General features: G+C 41.7%; 1 protein-coding gene across 5 annotated transcripts in view; it reads left to right on the forward strand.

The window, feature by feature from the left end:
* Rftn1 (raftlin, lipid raft linker 1) overlaps positions 1-20,063 on the forward strand; it is a 201,650-nt gene that overhangs the window by 52,583 nt on the left and 129,004 nt on the right. The window contains exon 1 of one of the 5 annotated variants that reach the window (XM_087182248.1): positions 6,539-6,903. The exons of the other annotated variants lie outside the window; for them this stretch is intronic. Within the exon in view, the coding sequence (XP_087038374.1) occupies positions 6,858-6,903 (46 nt within the window). The 5' untranslated portion in view covers positions 6,539-6,857. Of the gene's footprint in view, positions 1-6,538; positions 6,904-20,063 lie in introns of those variants that run through there. 5 annotated transcript variants of the gene reach the window in all.

The raw sequence follows: 20,063 nt of genomic DNA on the forward strand, positions 1-20,063 counted from the left end.
CATTGGCTGTCATTTATTACAGATACAAGTGATAACTGTGTAAGCAAGTGAGCTCTGAGCATGGACTAGAATTTTTAAGACAAATTTAAAGAAAATTTCAAGTACAAAATTGAGTGTGGTTTTTAATTTTCAGTCTTTTGAGATGTGAGAAAATGAAAAATGGTCTTTGCTAGGGCAAGGACTTTTCATGTAGGAGTTAGATGTCTAAAATACTTCCTGGGCAGTAGTCCTTTCTGGTTGTGTTAAAACTAATTTCAGGAAACCTCGTAGCATTGACTTGTAACTTTAAAAGAATACATGAAGGTGAGTATCATATTTACAAATTACTCTGAGTTTTATACTTCTAATATGCTGAAAAAACCAGATGAGTAACTGTATGCATAAAATAATAACAGCTCTAGCCTAAGGGACTCTCCAAAGGGGACCAAAGTTTATGGAAAGTATTATGATTTTGACAATTACTTTGGCTTCTTGTTGTGTGGGCGGGTCTGGGTTTTTAGTAGCTGGAATTTGACATCTAAATAAGAGGCTGTTCCTAGGATATGTAAATAGAGTATGTGGGTCGAAATGCTTGTCATTATGGATGTTGAAAGGACAATTTACGATTTACAAAGATGGAAAAGCCCAATAAATATTCAGTATTGAAGAGCTGATGCAGAAGCAAAGCTGTAGACTTCTTGCTGATGAACAGAATTAATGACAAAGGAAAGGAACAATTCACTTCGCTGTCAGGAAGAGTGCTTTAACATAGCAGGACACATACTGTGACAACCTAGTCCTTGCCTTCCTGTGCTAGACTTTGTGTGACCCCTTGGCTAGACATCTTGTCTGTGTGGCTTTTTTAATCTTCCCGGAATATAGTATGTACTCAATAAATGTCTCTCTTGGTCCATTTTGTCCTGCTGTAACAAAATGCTGGAGACTGGGTTGTTTACAAAAACAGACTTATTTCTCTCAGTTCTGGGGGCTGGAAAGTCTGAGAACAAAGCATCTGTAAGTTTGAAGTCTGGTGAGGGCCTGACTTTGCTTCCACGATGGGGTCTTCCTGCTGTATCCTCTGGAGGGGAGGAATACTGTATCCCAACTTGGCAGAAAGCAGACAGGCAAGAGGACCAAGCTCTCTCTGCCAAGCCCTTTTGTAGTTGCATTAATCCATTTATAAAGGCTGAGCCTAAACACTTCTGAAACAGCCTCACCTCCCAGGACTCTTACATTGGGGATTAAGTTTCCAACAGGAATTTTGGGGCACATGTGCAGATCATAGCCTTGTTTCCTCGTTCTGCATGTAAGAATTACTATATACTCATTCCCCACCTCACAAGATTAGTAATTTCATTTTTGTTTCAGGGAGCATTTGCCATTTTCAATGAGGACTAAAACCAAAATTAAAATTTTATTACAGTTGTGTGCCACATAATGACATTTGAGGCAGTAGACTGCATATGGGACAATGGTCCCATGAGGTCATATTGCCTACTGTCTCTGTAGTCATCTTAGTCTGTGTAAGTACATTTTATGATGATTACATGGGAATCACCAGGTAGCTCATTTCTCAGAATATGTCCTTGTCATTAAGTGGTGCATGACTGTTTTTGAAATTTACAGAACTAAATATGTGGGTTTTTTTGTAGAAGTATAGTGGCAATTCTTCTGAAATTTGAGTGTACAGCTGTATTGAAACTTTTAGAATATCTTGTACATCACAGAAGAAGGTATGATGACAACTGCCAGTTTTTGAGTATTTATCATGTCTTAGGCATCTCTTTTGATTCCAGATAAATACTATTATTCTTCCTTTTTATCCTAGGAGGAAAGTAAGGCCCTGGGAGATCAGGTAACTGAGCCAGAGCCACTTGGCAAGTGACCAATCCAAGACTTGAACCCAGGAAGTCTAAAACCACAGGCTGTGCTCTGAACCACTAGTCTATAAAGTGCCTCTCACGGCTGCAGCTGTGTTGGTGCTTGTGTGAAGGAGTGCACTTGCCCACACAGGCTGCCCTGAGGCCGTCAAACACATGTGGTGGGCTGTAAAAGATGAAGGAGCCACTTTTCCTGTCAACTGCTGAAGATGGCATCTGTCATTTTAAAAAACTTTTTATTGCTAGTTAATACACTTAGTGGTTTTTGGAAGAGCTGACATCTCTGTATCACTAACGCATCCCTTGTCAACCAGACGGGTCTCCAGGCCACTGGTTCCGAAGGTCCAGATTGTTTTCAGAACAATATGTAGATCTTTGCTTTTTTTCGCTCTTCCTCTCTCAAACACACAGTGAAGTGTTCCAGAGGTTGAGTTACCTCTGATGGGGTCATCACTGATTAATTCTTGCTTGGATGTTCTTGTTTGTCTTAGTTTTAAATTTCCAAATATAATAAATACCTATAGACAAAAGCCACAGAAAGGAAAGCTCCTAGGGATTCCTCAAACATTTTTAAGAGTTAGAGGTGCTTCTGAGAGCTTGGTCAGTGGAGGGTGTTTATTATTGTTTTACAATGAGTTTATTCTTAGTATACCTGAGTTTCCAATCGTTTCGCGTCATGTGAAAGGTTGGGGGAGATGAAATGTACCTTAGAAAGAAAACTCATTCTCCTCTTTGGATCCTTGGCATCTTTTAGGATATTTCCTAAGCCCTGAGCAACTTAGTTTTTTAAAAGGGACTACATTCTTTTCAGTTCAGTTCCCTAAACATTTCTTCATTCTAACTAGCAGGGGATTTTTGTTTTTTCACAAGAAGAGCTCTGGTTACTGTAATTGTTAATAAGGCAGCCTGCTGAGTGCCGGGACCCATTTTTCTCTGTGATCAGAACTAAGCTCCTTTCTTCCTGACATTTCATCTACTCTGCTCCGTGGTTGTGGTTTTAAGATTAGCTGTGTGCGGATTAAGTGCTCTTAATCAGCTCATCTTACATTACAATGTAAAGTTTCTCTCTTGTTCGGAGAGATCTTGATTTTCATTTACTGTCCATGATCACAGGGTAGTAGTGGGCTCCCCGGAAATGTCATGAAGAGGAGTGATCATGCAGAGTGGGGAGGAGGGAGTGGGAAATGCTGAGCTACTTGATAAGTTTAGATTCTTCTCATTTCCATGAGGAACGGAGGAGCCCAGTTTGTGTTTCTCCTTCTTGGCATCGTATTTTCACAGATTGTCTGATGTTTTATATGATCTGAAAGAACAGGCGGTGCGTAATTCTGTCGAATAGGGTGTCTGTGGTGTTTCTGCCGTGTGCATTTATTCATGATGAGATTATTTTGACTCTATTAGTTGATTATCTGAGAGCTCGAGGAGTGAGTTAGATTGACAGTGCCCCTCTATCTGTCCTGAATTTTGAGTGCCACTGTCCTTTGAGCACAGTATACACCTCCTACCCAGTGCTAATGTACAAGACTTTGAGGACCAAAACCGACTGGTTTGATGACCTTTCCTAAGAAAACTTTGGGCAGAACTCCCTTTATTCAGAACTTTTCTAGTCTTTGCATATGGTTGACTGTCAACACTAACTCCTTACCGGGTTCCAGGGTTAATTTGCACCCTTGTCATTTTGGGGTTTTTGTTTTCCTGACCCCAACCTGTTTATGGAGTCTCTTCCCAGTGGATTTGCAAACTCCCGGCTACTGGTGTGAAGATTTCACATACACATGTGAAGTGGAGGTGAACAGATTGTGTTCATTTGCCAAGTAAGCCTCTTTGGTGTCTTCTACTCCCTAAAAATAACATCGTTCCTCCAAGTGATAGTTAAAACACCAGAGGGCAAGTTTTTCTCACAGATGCGCACCACCTAAATAAACTAGGATTTTCATGTGTGGCTGTTGCTGCAGCTGTTTGCTGATCCTAATAGTATCAGACATCTGTGAGCAGGAGTTTAGGGCCTGAAGGTCTCCATTGCAGGTGCCTGGAGAAGGCCTGACTGTAGGTGGATGCTGCTGGCTGCCGTCTTGGTTGATCAGCCTGCCTTTCTGCCATTGAAGGACCCAGATAATTACAGGCTGGCTTTTTATCTGGAAAGACTGTCCAGTGGGATTTTCAAAAATTGTGTAGGAGTTTGGATGTTTCATTGTGGGAGCAGTATCGTGCACGGTAGGTGTCTAGATTGTCTGGAACCTCAGTGATGACCTCCCAGTCACTGTGGTAGTTAATGCCCCCTAAGCTGGGCATGGTGATGCACACCTGCAATCCTGGCACGCTGGGAAGCTGAGGCAGAAGGATGGCAAGTTGGAGCCTAAGCTGGGTACTTTAGTGACTTAGCAAGATCCTACCTCGAAAAAAGGTGGCAGGGCTGGGGGTGTAGCTCAGTGCAAAGACCCAGTACTGGGTTCAATCCCCCATACTCCTAAAAGAATGAAAGAAGGAGGGGAGGGAGATAGGGCAGCTCAGGGGAGGGGCCAGGGAGAGCTGAGGATGTAGCTCAGTACGAAGGTTCTGGGCTCAATCCCTATTACCAAAATAAAGTGCCCCTAAGATTTCCAAAGCGTTTCCCAGGAGGCAGAACCATCCCCTGTGAGAATCACCAAGCTGGATGACAGGGTGGGAGTTTAGCAGGGGAGGGACAGGTGCCAGCCTTGTGTGTTAGCCAGCTCGCCCTCCTGCTTGTGCAGTCGTGTGCAGAGCAATGGCCCGGAGGTTGTCATGGGGAGTAGGGTGAGATGTGGCCCTGGAGAGGAAAGGGGACTTAGGAGAGCTCAAGAGGGAGACAGAATGGCATGCAACAATTAGTTGGATGTAGAGGCAGTTGTTTGCACTGTTTTCTGGATTTCAGGCTTGTGCTACTAATTGGCTGGCATGGTAGACACCAGGTGAAAATGCAGGAGGCGGAGGAAGTATTGGGAAGATGGCAGTGTTTTGTTTTGACTCTGTAGGATTTGGAGGTAGAGAATTTCTGAAACAGCTACAAATGTGGACCTGGAGCTCAAGAAGGTGGTCCCAGCAGGAGATGGAGGTTTAGGAGTAGGGGGCAAGTGGAATTGTCAGGAAAGGATGGTGGCTGGAGCCATGGCATGGATGAAATGTGGTTCAGGTTAGTAATTCACCCTAGGCCAGTGAGGAGAGGAGTGACAGGGACCATGACTCTATTGTCATCCTCTCCAGTGGTGCCCACATAGTATGAATCTAGGGAGCCTTGGTTTCTCCATGATGTAAAATGAGGGCTTGTTCTAACTCTGAATGTCCAATGCTATGTTTATTGAATTGCCAAAAAAAAATGTAACATTAGGCATGAACATAAGGAATTTTGTGATCCAAATTTAAATAGAGAAGGAAAAGAATCTGCTAATGCAGTAGCTTCAGAGGAAGGAAGAATCGATAGATATCTAGCTCGTTCTCTCATGGGGGTGCTAGCCCTGCTCAGGAATTGTGTCCCTAGACCTCAGCACATGAGCTCACCCTGCTCATCAGTGCTGCTCTGGAGGTCAAACTCAGGCTGTCCCCCCAGCGGAAACCTAGCTCCAAGCATTTATGTATCACCTTTAACTGCAGAGGCAGTTTTAAGTGTGAAGATACTTGTTCAGTCCTTTCCAGATATGCCCCATAACCCAGAACCCTCAAAGTTTTGACCAAATACAGATACCTACCTACCTACCTTCCTTCCTTCCTTCCTTCCTTCCTTCCTTCCTTCCTTCCTTCCTTCCTTCTTTCCTTCTTTCCTTCCTTCCTTCCTTTTCTTCCTTTTCTTCCTCCCTTTCCCTCCCCTCCCCTTTTGTGCTGGGGATCAAATCCAGGGCCTTGTGCATGCTAGGTAAGCACTCCACTACAATGCTGTATTCCCAGCCTTACCAACTTTTGTGTAATGGAAATACAAACGAAACTGAAATATGTGTAAAAGATAAAGAACTAATACCCATCTCACATAAAAAGTTACTACAAATCATTAAAAAAAGATAAGCCAGGTTATGGAAAAGTGGGTAGCCAGCACCTTAGATGGAGAATGAGACATATATAATGATCTATATGTACATATAGTATATATCCATATATAAAGAAGTATATGCAAGTGGAAGAAATATATGGACTAAGAAATATATAAAAGAGTCTCAGTTCATTACTAATTATAGAAATCAGATTAAAGCATTCTGGTCATTGTCACCTATTGGTTAGTAAAGTTGTGGGGAGACAGGCATGGTCCCACACCATAGAATGCACTGTGGAAAAGTAAGATTTGATGTAGGTAAATTCCTATCAAATCTTAAGCCTGCAAACATATATGGTCATAGGTTTTTAGAAAAATCATTGTTGTGATGGAAAACATTGGCCACTATGGAAATGATTACCACTGAGAGCAGTTTGGTTATTGAGGACACCTGGTCACAGTGGCTCCCCATTTCCTCTGAGGGGAGGCTCAGGCCAGGTCATGTGCACACTCTTTGTAGAGGTTTGGCCTGACACCCTGCTAACCTCTGGCTTTGACTTTTGTCTCCTATTTCTTCACTGTAGGGAGGAAGTCCAGGGACATAGAAGAGGTCAGTAATGTGCTATTTGCGTTTGCTCACCTGAATTACATCACTCCCTCTTCATGAATATCTTTGAATGTTAGTACTAAACTTCAGATTTGAAAATTGGATTTGCTTTTACACATTTGCTTTACTTTCTTGTGTCATACCCTGAGATTAAGCATATCTGGTTTACGGTGGTTATTTATAATCACTGTGTAGCTGTTTTTATTTTCTTGGCTTTCCCATTGTAGACTTCTGTGGCAGTAAACACGTGGCACACGTTCATACTTAATTTTTTCAAGCCATGATGACACTGCCAAACTCATTGAAGAAATAAACATATTGCTATGAAGGGCTTTCTTTTAGCTGTGGTCAGCTTTGCAAAGGAAACACTGAGCCCAAGCAGTTAGCTGACCATGGATGGAACCTAAGCCAAATGCAGAGCCTGGGAAGCAGCATTGGAGGCAGACAGCTGTGTAGAGGTATGGAGATGGCTCCCACTGCTTTTAGTTGACATTTTGTTTTACTCCTGCTGCCCTCATTAGTCTGTGGTACAGTACAAGGAGCCCAGAGATGGGAAGTCTAGAGTCTTCTGTAGTCCTGATTCTGCTGCTAACTATGTCCCTGTCGTCAATTATATGATCCCTCTGCATATCACTTTAGATCTGTAAAATGAAAAGATTGGTTTAGGTAGCTAGAGAAACTTCATAGGGTAGCAGTTAAGAGTATAGGCTCTACATGCCTAGGTTTGAATGTCAGGTCCTTTGCTTACTGATTGCACAACCATGGGAAAGTTACTCAACTTTGGTCCAGAGTTTCTTCCCCTTGAAGCTGAAATGATAATAGTACATAGCTGAGAGTTGTATGAGAATTAGATGAGATTGCCTATAAAGCACATTAAACAACGTTTAGAGTACAATACATGCTTACTGGAGGCTACTATTGTTATCATTGGTTTTTAATATTATTTCTGTAATACTGCTGTCATTGTCATCATCATCATCTTTAAGGGCTTTTTCAGCTATAAAATCTTTTGAAACCATCTGCTCAAAAAAGTAGATTAAAAAGCAGTAAATTCAAAAGCAAAAGAAGAAAAGATTTTGACAGTGGGGTAAGAAGAGTTAGTGTTATGGTTTAATCTAGATGCTCCCCCACCACCCTGGCCCCCTGTGCTCACAGGTGAGGCTTTGGGGAGGTGACTGGATCATGGTTGTAAGATAATCATCCGTGGATGAGTCCACTGAGGAATTCACAGCTAAATAATGATGTTGGGAGGTGAAGTCTGGTTGGAGAAGGTGGGTCACTGGGGGCGTGGGCTGGACGGGTCTGCCTGTCTCCCCTCCCTTGGTCCATCTCTGCTTCTCACTGCCGAGCCATGAGCTTATTCTCCCGGGCTGTGCCACCCTGCCATGCCACCCTCCCTTGGAGCCAGCGACTGTGGAATGAAACCTTTACAAACTGTGAGCCAAAAGAAGGCTTTTTTTTCTTTGAGTTGTGGGTGTCGGGTTTTGTGCCTCAGCAGTGAGAAAGTAACTAAGACGGGTAGTGAGGCTATCAGGCAGCAAGGTTGTCCCTTAGCTGTTGACTCCGTCCAGCCTGACTGCGCTGCATTCCTCCACTCCCAGCCGTCTGTCAGTCCCACACAGAGTTCCCATCCCTTCGCTTACTGAGCCGCTCCGCACACTGACTGCTCCTTCATTATAGCTGAGACCACGATTAGTCAGGAGATTCTAAAGAGTTGGTTGGCAATGGGGAATCATTTCGCATCCAGAAATGAATAGAAGTCACGCAAGCGTTTTAAAAGGGGTTGTAGGAAAGAGATGCAGGCCTGTGGCTCAGGCTGAGGAGTTAAGGTCCTGTATGCAAGTTAAAGAGCACTGGTGTAGCACTAGACTGATTCCAGACATAAAGATAACTTATGGGTGTGATGACCTATTAGGCTTGATAATTTGTGAGGTATTAGTTATTAATAATAGCAATGATAACTGTTTTAGCCCCTCTTATATAGAGAGAAGTTAGGGATTTCTGGCCAAGTTCTAGGGCTTTGTATGCATTATCTCTCTCATACCAGCCCAATGAGATAGGCATTATGTTTATCTGTAGAGGTGCTGAAGGGCTTATAACTCATCCAAAGTCAGGTAGCTAGTGTGAGATGGCTCTGAGATTTGAGCCCAGATGATCTGGCTTTAGAGTTGAATCTTGAGCCAGTACACTGCTCATCGCTCTGCTGTAGTCAGATTTGGTAAGTAACCAGCTTGCTTGTCCTACAATTCAAGCCCAGATGTCTGTTCTTTCTTTTGCATCTTTGTGTAGAACTGAGACAAATTGTGTCATAGTCATAACAAAAACAATAACTACTACTCCCATGTTAGAAATTTACGAGAGATCTGGATACTGTGAAGCTACTACCCACCCCCCTAAGGGACCTGGCAAGGAAGCTCTCGAAGGTGGAAAGCTATGTTAAGTTTAAGTTGAAATGTTAAAACCACAGATGCATTTATTAAGCATGTGAGGGAGAGGTTGCATTTCCGGAATGTCCCATAAATCATTTAGAAAATCCAGTATGAGCACTTCCAGGGACTCCACAAAGCAGACTGGAGGGGCCAGTCTAGCACTATTTCTGCTGTGCATAATCTCAGTGGGGACACAGGCCAGCTGACTGCCTCTAGCACTTTGGGCCCAGCTTTGATATGCAGTCCCGAGTGGGCCAAGAGATATGACTCAGGAGGATGTGTGGGACCTGGAAACAGGCCAGGGTCAAAAAAAGGTTGAGCCCAGATGCTCCTGAGAGGTAAACACTTTAAAAGCTGGTGTGATTGTGTTACTAGCGGTTCTTGAAGAGCGGGTATTTATAGGGCTTGGGAAGCAAAACATCAAACAGAAGCAGTAACAAGTTTTTGTTTTGTTTTTTTTTTCTCCAGTGTGGAATCGAGACAGCTAGTAAAAAGAAAAGATTTAATATGCTTGAAGGAAAGTTACTTATTTGAGCCCACCCTGTGAAGACTTTGGCAAGTTTTCACTGTTACTGGGTGTTACAGGTTTATTTGGGGAGAGAGAAGTGACCTTCTTCGTAGCTATAGCTGAAGGATGCTTAATAAGGAATTAAATTGGCACTGTTAAATATGTAGACAAAGGAGTTACGGGTTTTTTGTGGGGAGCCTGCAATAAAATGCATCCATTTAAAACAAAAGCAGACCTGTTAAATAGAAATAGAATATGGGCCACAGATGTCATTTAAAAATTTCTAATAGCCACATTAAAAAGGGAAATAGGCAAATTAATTTTAATGATATATTTAACCCAATATTAATCAAATGAATTAAAATTATTTTGATATGTAAATCAATATAAAGTTATTTTGAGATTTTTGCATTCTGTCTTTTGGTACTAAGTCTTTGAAACAATGAATATACGTATTTTGCACTTTCGGCTCATCTCCTTTCACACCTGCCACATGTGGCTGGTGGCCACTGGGGTCGAAGTGAAGACAGAAGAAACAAGGAGAGAGGAAGGGAGGGAAGAACAAGGTCGTGCACTCTCAAGATTCCCGTTAAGCACATGGATGTCTTTCGGCTACTCCTCGACAGTCTCAAAGGCCAAATTCCTCAGTGTTCCATTTCAATAAGTCGTCACCAGCAAGTTAGGGAAGTCCTTCCTCCTCCTCGGTTGAAATCCGTCCATCTTTGCCTTCTTGTGCCATCTGTTGATAGATTCCATTTGGGGGGTGTAAAGAGAAATGATTTTCTTCAAATTAATTTTGATTTATTCTGAAGATCTCCCTGGCCCTTGCTCTTGCTTCATTGTGCTCCTTGGTCTTATTCTCAGATGTCCCTGCTTTTCCACTGCAGTACATGAGAAGGCAGTGGGAAGGGACATCCAGACCTGTACAGACCCCAGACAGCATTAGGGACTCTTTTTATAGTGGGAATCAAAATGCCTCTTAAAAACTGGCTCCCAAGACAACATAGATGCCATCTCTTATATGGGCAAAAAATAAATCTGAGCGTGTTGATGACAATTTTATATGCAAATTGGTTAGTGGAGACGGAGCCACTCAACTTGTGTGTGTGATTTTCTATTTCCATGTATCAATTTGGGAGGTTTTGCATGACTGTGGTAATTGTTCATGCAAAGCTGAAAACTCAGGTGTGGAAGCCTTATTTAGAATGTGAGAACTGTCTGGTCCTGTTTGCACATGGCTGAGTTTTGTTGACTTTTTTTGTGTGTGTGACATTCTACATGGAAAAATATTATCTATTAAAATGCATTTACAATGAGTGGAGCTTTTGGTGAGTCTTATGAATGGCTTGTGTGACTGTGCTGCTAAATATGCAGTATGTTTCTACTCCAGTGAGAAAAAGATTCCACTTTGATAGGAATCAGTGGGTCTGATGGTGATCCTCTGAGCAGACCAAGTGGAGTCACCATGGGTAGAAGAGTGTTAAGCCCACAGAGAGTGGAAATTGTTCTGTCATTTATAAGCTTCTTGAAACTAGTGTTGTGTGTGGTGTGTTTTTATTTTTCCCAACCATTTCTAACATGCCTAATTGCATATTATTGAGAAAAGTTTGAAAATTCTCTTAGGTAAAGACTTTACTAAGAAGTCAGTGTGAATTTCTGTAACAGGTGAAATCCTGCTGATGGTAACTCAGGATAAAAAGAAAGAGTAATATTGCCTCGTGTCCCATGCGCATGCCAAACTCGAGTGCACTCCTACTTTCAGGCACCGTACTTTTTGGGACATTTCTTGTTTGCCATTTTCTGCTGTGTGGCTTAAGATTCTCAGTCACTTCTTTTGTACAACCATGGTCCTTGTCCTGTCATTATCTGGCCATCTCTGCACAGTATAGTTTTTCATTTCTTCCTTTGCTCTTGCTGTTGTACCAGACTTTGATTTTTCCAGGGGCACGTTGTGAATCGCTCCAACTCTAGGGAGCTTCTATATTTTGACTCTTAGCAGCTTTCTTTTTGCTACTCTCATCTCCTTCTTGTGTTAGTGGGCACAGAGAAAGGAAAGACGGTAAAATGAAGGTAAGGTGTGAAGTGGAGTGGCAGGTAAAGCTGAAAGGCTTCCTGGAGATAGGTAGAGGTGATGCTTGCACAGAAGTGTACTTAATGCCACATAAAAATGGTCAAATTGTACATTTTATATTATGTATTTTTACCATAATTTGTAAAAAGGTTTCCACTTTTCCTCTGAGGTTTTCACTGGGCTGGCTGACAGTTTTTTTTCTCTTCTGGCTGACAATTTTCTGTGAGTGATTATGTTGTTGTTTTAAATCTTAGACTCGTGGCCAGTCTACTTGGGACCCAGGGGGTGTGGGGACGTGAGATCACCATTCCCCCTGAATGACAGTGGGGGCCAGTTTAGGGTGGACTTTCTTTGATGGCCAAAGTGCTGAAGCAGTCCTGACTTGGGCCCCACCATGGCCTTATCAGCAGACCATATCTCCATTTAATGATGGCTGCTAATGAACCTTCTCTGGGTTGGCCAGCTTGTTGGCTAATAAACCCAGCGTGGGTCCTGGCCTGGTGGAATTTATTTATTGGAAAGACAGGAAAAAAAATCAGTGAATAATTTGTATAATTAAAAGATGTGATAGATGCTGTGAATCAAGTGACTGGTAAATACTGGTATAGAAAGATCAACAATATCCAATGGAAATACACTTCAAGCCACACATGTAAGTGTAAATTTGCCAGGAGCCACATTTTTAAAAGGCAGAAGAAGTAAAATGTAATTATTTAATCCCAGTATAGCCAAAATACTGTAATTTCAGCTTGTTACCATATGAAAAAAAATTAGTTTGCTTTCCTTTGTCCGTGGTAAGTCTTTGAAATTGTTTTATATTTTTATACTTTAGCACATCTAGTTTGGACTAGCCATGATTCACATTCTCAGCAGCTGCATGTGGCTACTGGCTATTGTCTTGGACAGCAGATGTAGGGAGCTCAGAAAAAGAGAGTTGTTAGGATAGTTAGCTGCTCATAAATAGCTGGTTATGAATTAAATTCTCTCTCCCTCCCTCTCTCTCTTCCTCTCTCCCCCTCCTCCCCCCAACCTTGAATTTTTCTTGGGGGGAGCCCATGAAATTTAGAGGATTATCCTGGTCCCTGAAATTGGCTGTTGAAAAACTTAGTGTTAATAGGGCTATAATAGTGTTACTAGGACTGTAATTGTCCTCTTAATCAGTTCTGTTTCATTAACATTATTTAGTTTTGTTGCTTTGAAGTGAAGCATTAAAAACAATTTTTAAAATGGTTGATCTTCGCGTGCTTCTGCCCCTGATTTAATGATGCTAACCTCCTAGTGGGTTTCCCTTCCTGCCTTCTGTGTCCTCCTGCAGGCCTAGACACATCTATGGGCTTTGGTTTGGTTTTGACAAAAATGGGTACTTGGAATGCATGTATTACTCGATCATACTTTTCTCAGTCTACACTAGATATCACTCAAGCTCAGCTCATTTTTATGATTTCCATTTGCAGTCTTTAGTAGGGATGAACTGTGGGATTTGCAGCCTTTCTACTGTGGAAGGGCTGTGCATTGTGTGAATGTGGGGAACTAAAACGATGCCTTGCTTTTCAGACTTTAAAAAATGCAGTGTCCCTTGTTTTTGAAAGAGCTAGTGGCCTTCCTAGCTCCTAGTGGCTCTTCCAGCCGATAGAAGAGTGAGAACATGTGTGGGCTGTGAGGGCCATGTGACTCCAGGGTCACAGTGGGCTTGGGACTCAGTATCTGCTGCCTGTGGGAGGCGCTCCATCAGCAGGATCTGTGACTTTCACACGCCTGCCTGAGATTCCTCGAAAACGCCATGCAAAGATGAATTATTTTTCTGAGATGGTGCCACAGTAGCATTATATTTTTGGTGCTGATTACATCTATACAAAGTCTTGAGACTTTGTCATAGAAATCCATATAGGGTCTCATTTACATTCTAAATAGTTTAATTTCCATATTGTTTGTACATATTCATTAGTGGCTGGTCTTTGATGCAATCAGTTTAATGTACTCTCAAAATCAAAAGAGAACTACCAAGAGTGTCAGCTATGGTGCTGTCGTACTTAATTTGAAAACCAGCATAAAATATTGATAACTGGCTTCCCTCTGACTTGTAAACTCTTCTTGGATTTGGTGTGGATGGGTCTGGTTAGCAATTATGAAGACTTGGTGATCTTTTGTGTCCTCCCTTCTCTCTCAGATATATTTTCAAGTGTATCAAACATTTTTATAAACATCCAATTTCAAGCTAGTTGTTTCTAATACTTGAGTACTCGCCACAAAATCTGAACAGCAGGGGCTTATTGTTTTTTAAAAAGGTTTATTAAAGAACCTTAGCCTGTTTGTTCTGTGACAAAATGGACCGGGGAGAGGAGCAATAATGTCATCTTTTGATTTTGATCAATGGGTACAGTCATGGGAATTACTCAGGTAGGCTGCTTTAGGCTCACAATGAAGCAATGAGGTTTTGACAGCCCAGTGTTGTCTGTAGTATATGTATGTGCATGGGTGTAATTCAGTGACTGTCTATGACCTTTTGGATTGACAAGCAAACCAATGGCTCCTTGACCCTCCCTCCTGCCACTCCCCCTCCTCCCCGTTGCCATGGCAGTCTGATGTTTTAACAGTCTTCTGTGATCTGCTGGGCTGCCTCTTAAGAACTCATTTGATGAGGCATCCGTAGCTTTGCCAATTACTCCCTGATTGACCTGCACAAACCTAGGTTTACAGAAGCTGAAAGAAGTGCTTTTAGTCTTACTGAGATTTCCCCTCTGTTCATCCATAATTTAGTTAAGGTATTAAGAATAGTGTCTTAGAACTTACACAGTTCAATATCAAAAAGCCAAATAGCCTGATTAAAATAATGAGCAACGTTATGAACCTGAATAGACATTTCTCCAAAGAAGACATACAAACACAGCCCACAGATACATGAAAGTGTGCTGATTAACATCCCTACTCATTGGGAAATGCAAATCAAAACCAGGATGAAATACTCTCTCTCACACCTGTTAGAATGGCTATCAGAAAGGCAGAAGACACGGAGTGTTGAGTGTGTTGAGGAAAAGGAGCCCTGCACACAGTTGGTGGAAATGAGTGTAGATCAGTGCAGTCACTGTAGAAAACAGCGTGGAGTTTCCCAGAGGGGGAAAAAAATAGAATGTATGACTCAGCAATCCCTCTCTGTATACGCACGAAGGCAATGAACTTGGCATCTCCTAAAGATATCTGCACACCATGTTTACAGTAGCTAAGATGTGGACACAACCCAAGTGTCAGTGGACAAATAGGTAAGAAAACTTATTTATATACAAGTAGAATATTATTTAGTATTAAAGAAGCAGTCCTAGAGGATATTGTGTTAAGTGAAAGAAACCAGAGAGAGAATGAAATGTACGTGATCTTGTTTATTTGTGGAATCTTAAAAAAAAAATACTACGTAGAAGTCACAGAACGGGGCCAGCTGAGAGTAGGGGAGGAAGAAATGTGGGTCAGAGGGAATAAAGTTGCACTTACCTGGGGTAAGGATGGAGATTTGTGCATAACAGGAAGACTTGCTAGTAGTATTTTATGCTGGGGATTTGCTAAGGGAATTGCTTTTAGGTTCTCTACACACAAAGGAAAGATACCTGTGTGAGATGATGGACATGTTAATTGGCTTGAGGGCGGAGATCACTAAGTACACATATGTCAGAATATGTCGTGTGCCTTCAATATATACAATAAAAAATTAGTTAAAATTAAAATACAAATAATGTCTTATGAAAGCATATTGGTAGTTATCAGAGGGGATGAGAAATAACTGCTTAGTGGATAAGGGTTTCTTTTCTGGGGTGAGAAAAATGTTTTAGGTCTAGATGAATTGATGATTTACAAGATTATAAGTGTGCTAACTGCCACCAAGTTGTTCATTTTATGATGGTTAAATTTATGTTCTTGGAACTCTGCTTCAATTTCAAAAACAATAGTGTTAGGATGATGTGGTCTCCCGAACCTGTGTGTCGTGTGTGTGTATGTGTGGTACTGGGGATTGAACTGGGCCATTGCCCTGAGCTGCATGTCCAGCTTTTTTGTTTTCCCCCGAGATAGGCCCTTGCTTGTTTGCCTCAGCCTCCTGCAGTGCTAGTATTACAGACGTGTGCCACCAGGCCCGCTTAGTTTGTCCTTTTAAGTTTTTGAAACTTGAATATAATTTAATGAGATGACCAAAACTTGAATTTTAAAAGCCCTAAAGTAAACGTTTGAATTTTTTCCACAGATTTAGAAGTGACACATATAAAACTTGGGCTGAAAATATTGTTTTAAAAATTGAATTCCTATGCCTTATCTATACATGAAAAAACTAAACATTAAAAAATGATTGATTTCAGTGTTTTGCTAAATTGGATCTAATACAAAGCCCAGGCAGATTGATGTTATAGAATTAGCAGTCTTTCAGGAATTAAAAAAAAAAGACTTGGTTGAACAGTATCATTATCAGCTTCACCTGTGAGGGAAATTACCAGAGGGGAGGTGGGTCTCTGTTGAGTTGTATTCCTTGGTATTGACAGATCCATTAGCAGATGTAATTAGAAAAGCAGAGTTGGACTTTGAATAATTAGGTTAAAGTCACAAATGATTCCTGGGCAAAATAATAGAAGTAGTTGCTGTGGCCTGCTGGATGGAGTTGGTTGCTGTGTGGGTTGCTGTCTGCCGTGTCTCTTTCTTTTGTTGGAGGCTGGTATGCTCCCAGTAATCGAGTCTGAAACAGTAAAGGCATTGCTCTTGCATAGATGTCTGAAGAGCTTGGTGTCCAGGGAAGAAATGGGGCTGCAGAATGTTTTTGCTAAACAAAACCTAGTCATAGCAAAAACAAAATTTATCCCAAGAGTGTTGAGAAATGTTTGGTTTTGTGTATTATGTTTTTCCCTGTTTTCATTCTTTTTTTTTAAACTCTTGAAATGGTGGCTTATTTACTTGGGGTTAATTTCTGAAAACAACAACAACACATTTATTCAAAAGACCTTTGGACTCTCATGCCCCCCAAAATGCATTTTCTTTTTATTTTATTCTTTTATTGGTACATTATAGGTATACAATACAGTTACATTCATCACTGGGAACTTGTACCTGTACATGATGTATCTTGGTTCTTAGTTTTTCCCCATTCCTAGCCCTCCCTTCACCCCCTCCACCCTTCCCTATTTACAAAGACTTTGTTTCCATTTTTTCCTTTTCTCATTTTTTCCTTTCCCTTCTTTCCTTTCCCCTACCCTTCCCACTTCCCCTACCCCTTTGGACTTTTTCTTCCTATTTAACATTATCAATTATTCGTTTTACACTTTCAGTTTCTCACACCAGAGAAACTATTCGGTATTTACACATGTGTGTCCTATTTATTTCACTTAAGAGCATGGCCTCAATATGCATCCATTTAGCTATAAATGTCTCTAGTTTGTCATTCTTTATGGCTGAGTAGTACTCCATTTTATAAAAAAAAAAACCACCACATCTTCTTTATCCAGTCTCCAGTTGATGGGCACTTGGGCTGTTTCCAAGCTTTAGCTATTACAAACTGTGCTGCTATGAACGTGGGTGCACATATATTGCTGTGGTATGATTCTTTTAATTCTTTGGGGAAGATACCCAGCAGGGGAATAGCTGGGTCAAATGGGACTTCCAGTCCTAGTTCTTTGAGGCATCTCCATACTGATTTGCACAGTGGTTGCACCAGTCGGCACTCCCACCAGCAACCCAAATGCATTTTCAACAGCAGTTTCAATATTTTGATTTTTTAAAAAAAACCTGTTGATGGTAGAGTCAAGAAAAGATTTCCAAGGGGCTCAAAATATAATTATGTGGTTCTAAACTCTTTGTTCACCTCAACACCAGTATAGATAAGGAAGGATTTAGGAAGTAGAGTCCAGTGCCATTGTCTGTCGTTTAGATGTGTCATTGATAGGCACACATTGATATGATATGCACCCTGTTGATATGGGAATGACAAGTCGGGCCTGCTCTTTAGTATGTGATTACTGATGCCCCTGCTGTGCCTTGCCAGTGTCAAAATGAAGGCAGGGAAGAGATGTGGGGTCTACATACTCCCGCGTTTCTCAAATGCCCCTTCTGCTCTACAGCCTGCCAGAACTCGGCATGGGCCTTATGGAGCTGAAAATTCAAAGATTGTGGAAATTAAGATTTGGGGCTTCTTAAAAGTAAGAATTAGAAGCTCTGGTGCCTTGGGCCCAAATGACCATTGAAGGTGACCAGGCTAGGACAAGACACTGCCGACTTGCTTCAGAGTTCCTTCTTTTCTTAGTGTCTGTTGTTTATTTTATCTGCGGGGCCCCTGGAGGGCTCAGCGTAGGCCTTGGAATCTGTACCAGGCCCTCTGACCCTCTAACTGTGTGCACTGTAGGCTATTTAGAAGCATTCTTGACATCTGCCCACTACCTGCTAATAGCAATTCTTCCCCAATTCCTGCAGATGTGACGATCAAAAATGTTCATAGGGGGCCGGGGATTTAGCTCAGTGGTTCCAGTGCCTGCCTCGCAAGCACAAGGTCCCGAGTTCAATCCCTGGTACCAAAAAAAAAATGTTAATAGACATTCTCAAATGTCCACTGATGAACAAAACTTGCCCCCAGTTGAGAACCATTGGGTTAGAGTTAAGGTGTGAGGTCGGGGGTCAAACTTTATTTTCTTCTATGTAGCTACATTTGTAAACAGTGTTTATTATATCAACATAACTTTGCCACTGAATGAAATGCCACTTTTATTAGAACGTGGATTTCCAAGGGATTCAGAATATAATTATGTGGTTCTACACTTTGTGCCTTAATCTATTCGTTATTCTTTATTCTTCCTTTGATTTATTTAATTTTTTGTGCCAAGGCCACCCTGTTTTGATGACAGTGAATTTGCAGTGTATGTATCTAGTGGTACATGAGGCTCTGCCGCTGCCCAGGAGGTGAGATAAGGCAACCAGAGAGCTGGTCTTTGCATTGCAGAGGCAGGGAAGGAAGGAAGACTTGTGGAGTAGGAGCACAGTGGGTGACCAAACTGGATGAGGCTTGTGATCTGATCACCAGACACAGGTTGTGGGGTGTGACGGATTCAGAAGCAGACTGTGTGATCAGCAACTAACGATGCTGCCCGCTCTGAGCAGAGTCACGTTCTCTTTCACTGGAGAGTAGCAGTGGCTAAGACAGTTTCATCCTCAGCATGTGAAATTCTAATTAGGAATAACTTGCTCCGCAGTGGTTTATGTGGTTTAGTCCCAAAGTGGGGTCCTGGTCAAAGTCCAGGAAGCCAAAGTAACTTCAGAAAAACTCACACCCTTTCCTGGTAACTCTCCTTCAAGATGAAGGGGACCCATCACCCCCAGGGATATTCCTGAAGCACCCCTTTCCTCCCCTCACTGCTCAGGCATCTCCCTCATTCCCGAGAAGTGCCCTGGAGAGCTCCCGCAGTGCCTCATGATGGTCACAGCTGCAGCATCCTCTCTAGTGCAGGGCAGGCAAGAGGTGGGTCCTTAGGTCAGCACCTTCCACCCCTCCCCCTTCTGCCAGCAGATACCATCCTGCCTCAGCCTACCTCCACCTCCCTCTTTTTTTACAGTACTGGATATGGAAACGCAGGGCTCAGTGCATGTTACGCAAGTGTTCCACTACTGAGCTAGTCCTTCATCCTTCTACCCACTGCGTATATATGTAATTGTCCCTTATTCTCCTTCTGGCCCTGATTTGGGAAACTGTTATAGTTGACATTGAAAACATTTGTGGTATTGTCCAATGTCATTTTTTAGACAGAAACCAATTCCTTAGTCTTCAAGTAGAAATAATAAAATTATTGCATTTTTAAAGTTGGAAGCTCCTTTTGCAACTGCCTATCTAGAGTCTTCATAAATAAAGGACCCCAGAGACGGGGAGGGAGTTATATGACTTATCCAAGGTTACATAATCTGTAAATGAAATCAGGCAACTATTATAAAACAAAGTAGTGGAGAGGTTTTTCTAATAGGAAGGGAGAGAAATAGACCAGCAGGCTACAGTTAGGATGTCCACCCAGACTTCTAGTAATAACACTAGGGATTGGTCACTTTATGAGAACTAGGTTTTTTGTATTTGTTATCATTTTCTTTTTTTTGGTACCAGGGATCAAACTCAGGATTTTGCGTCTGTAAGCCAGGCACAGAGCCACTGAGCTAAATCTTGACCCTTGTCTTTGTTATCTTTAAGGCTAAGGTTCAAATAGAAATATGAAATTAAGACTTTTAATCATATTTACAATATAGAAGCCTTTTTTATTATGATAAGGTTGTTGAGATTCATTTTTATTTATTTTTTTGACCGTGAAGCTAAACTTACTTTGACAGCATGCATACCAAAAATTAAAGTCATGAAACTACTGAGTTTTGACAGGAGATAAATCTTTAGATTTTAAGATAAAAATTTAAAAGGCATTATGTTTTATTCAGGAAGCAATTTACTATAAAGCAGCTGATTAATGTTTTTAGTGCACCGAGATGGGAGTATGGAGGCTAGGGATGTGGGAAGGAGTGGAGAATAACAAAGGCCCTGTCCCATACTGTCACCGTCATCCCCAAGCAGGCCTCTGCCAGGCATCCGCCCCCACACCGAGACACTGGCTCGGACTGTTCTGG

The sequence above is a fragment of the Heterocephalus glaber genome, unplaced genomic scaffold, assembly GCF_053883595.1.
Source record: "Heterocephalus glaber isolate CG9 unplaced genomic scaffold, H.glaber_assembly_v1.0 deba00001472, whole genome shotgun sequence".
Taxonomy (NCBI): Eukaryota; Metazoa; Chordata; class Mammalia; order Rodentia; family Bathyergidae; genus Heterocephalus; species Heterocephalus glaber.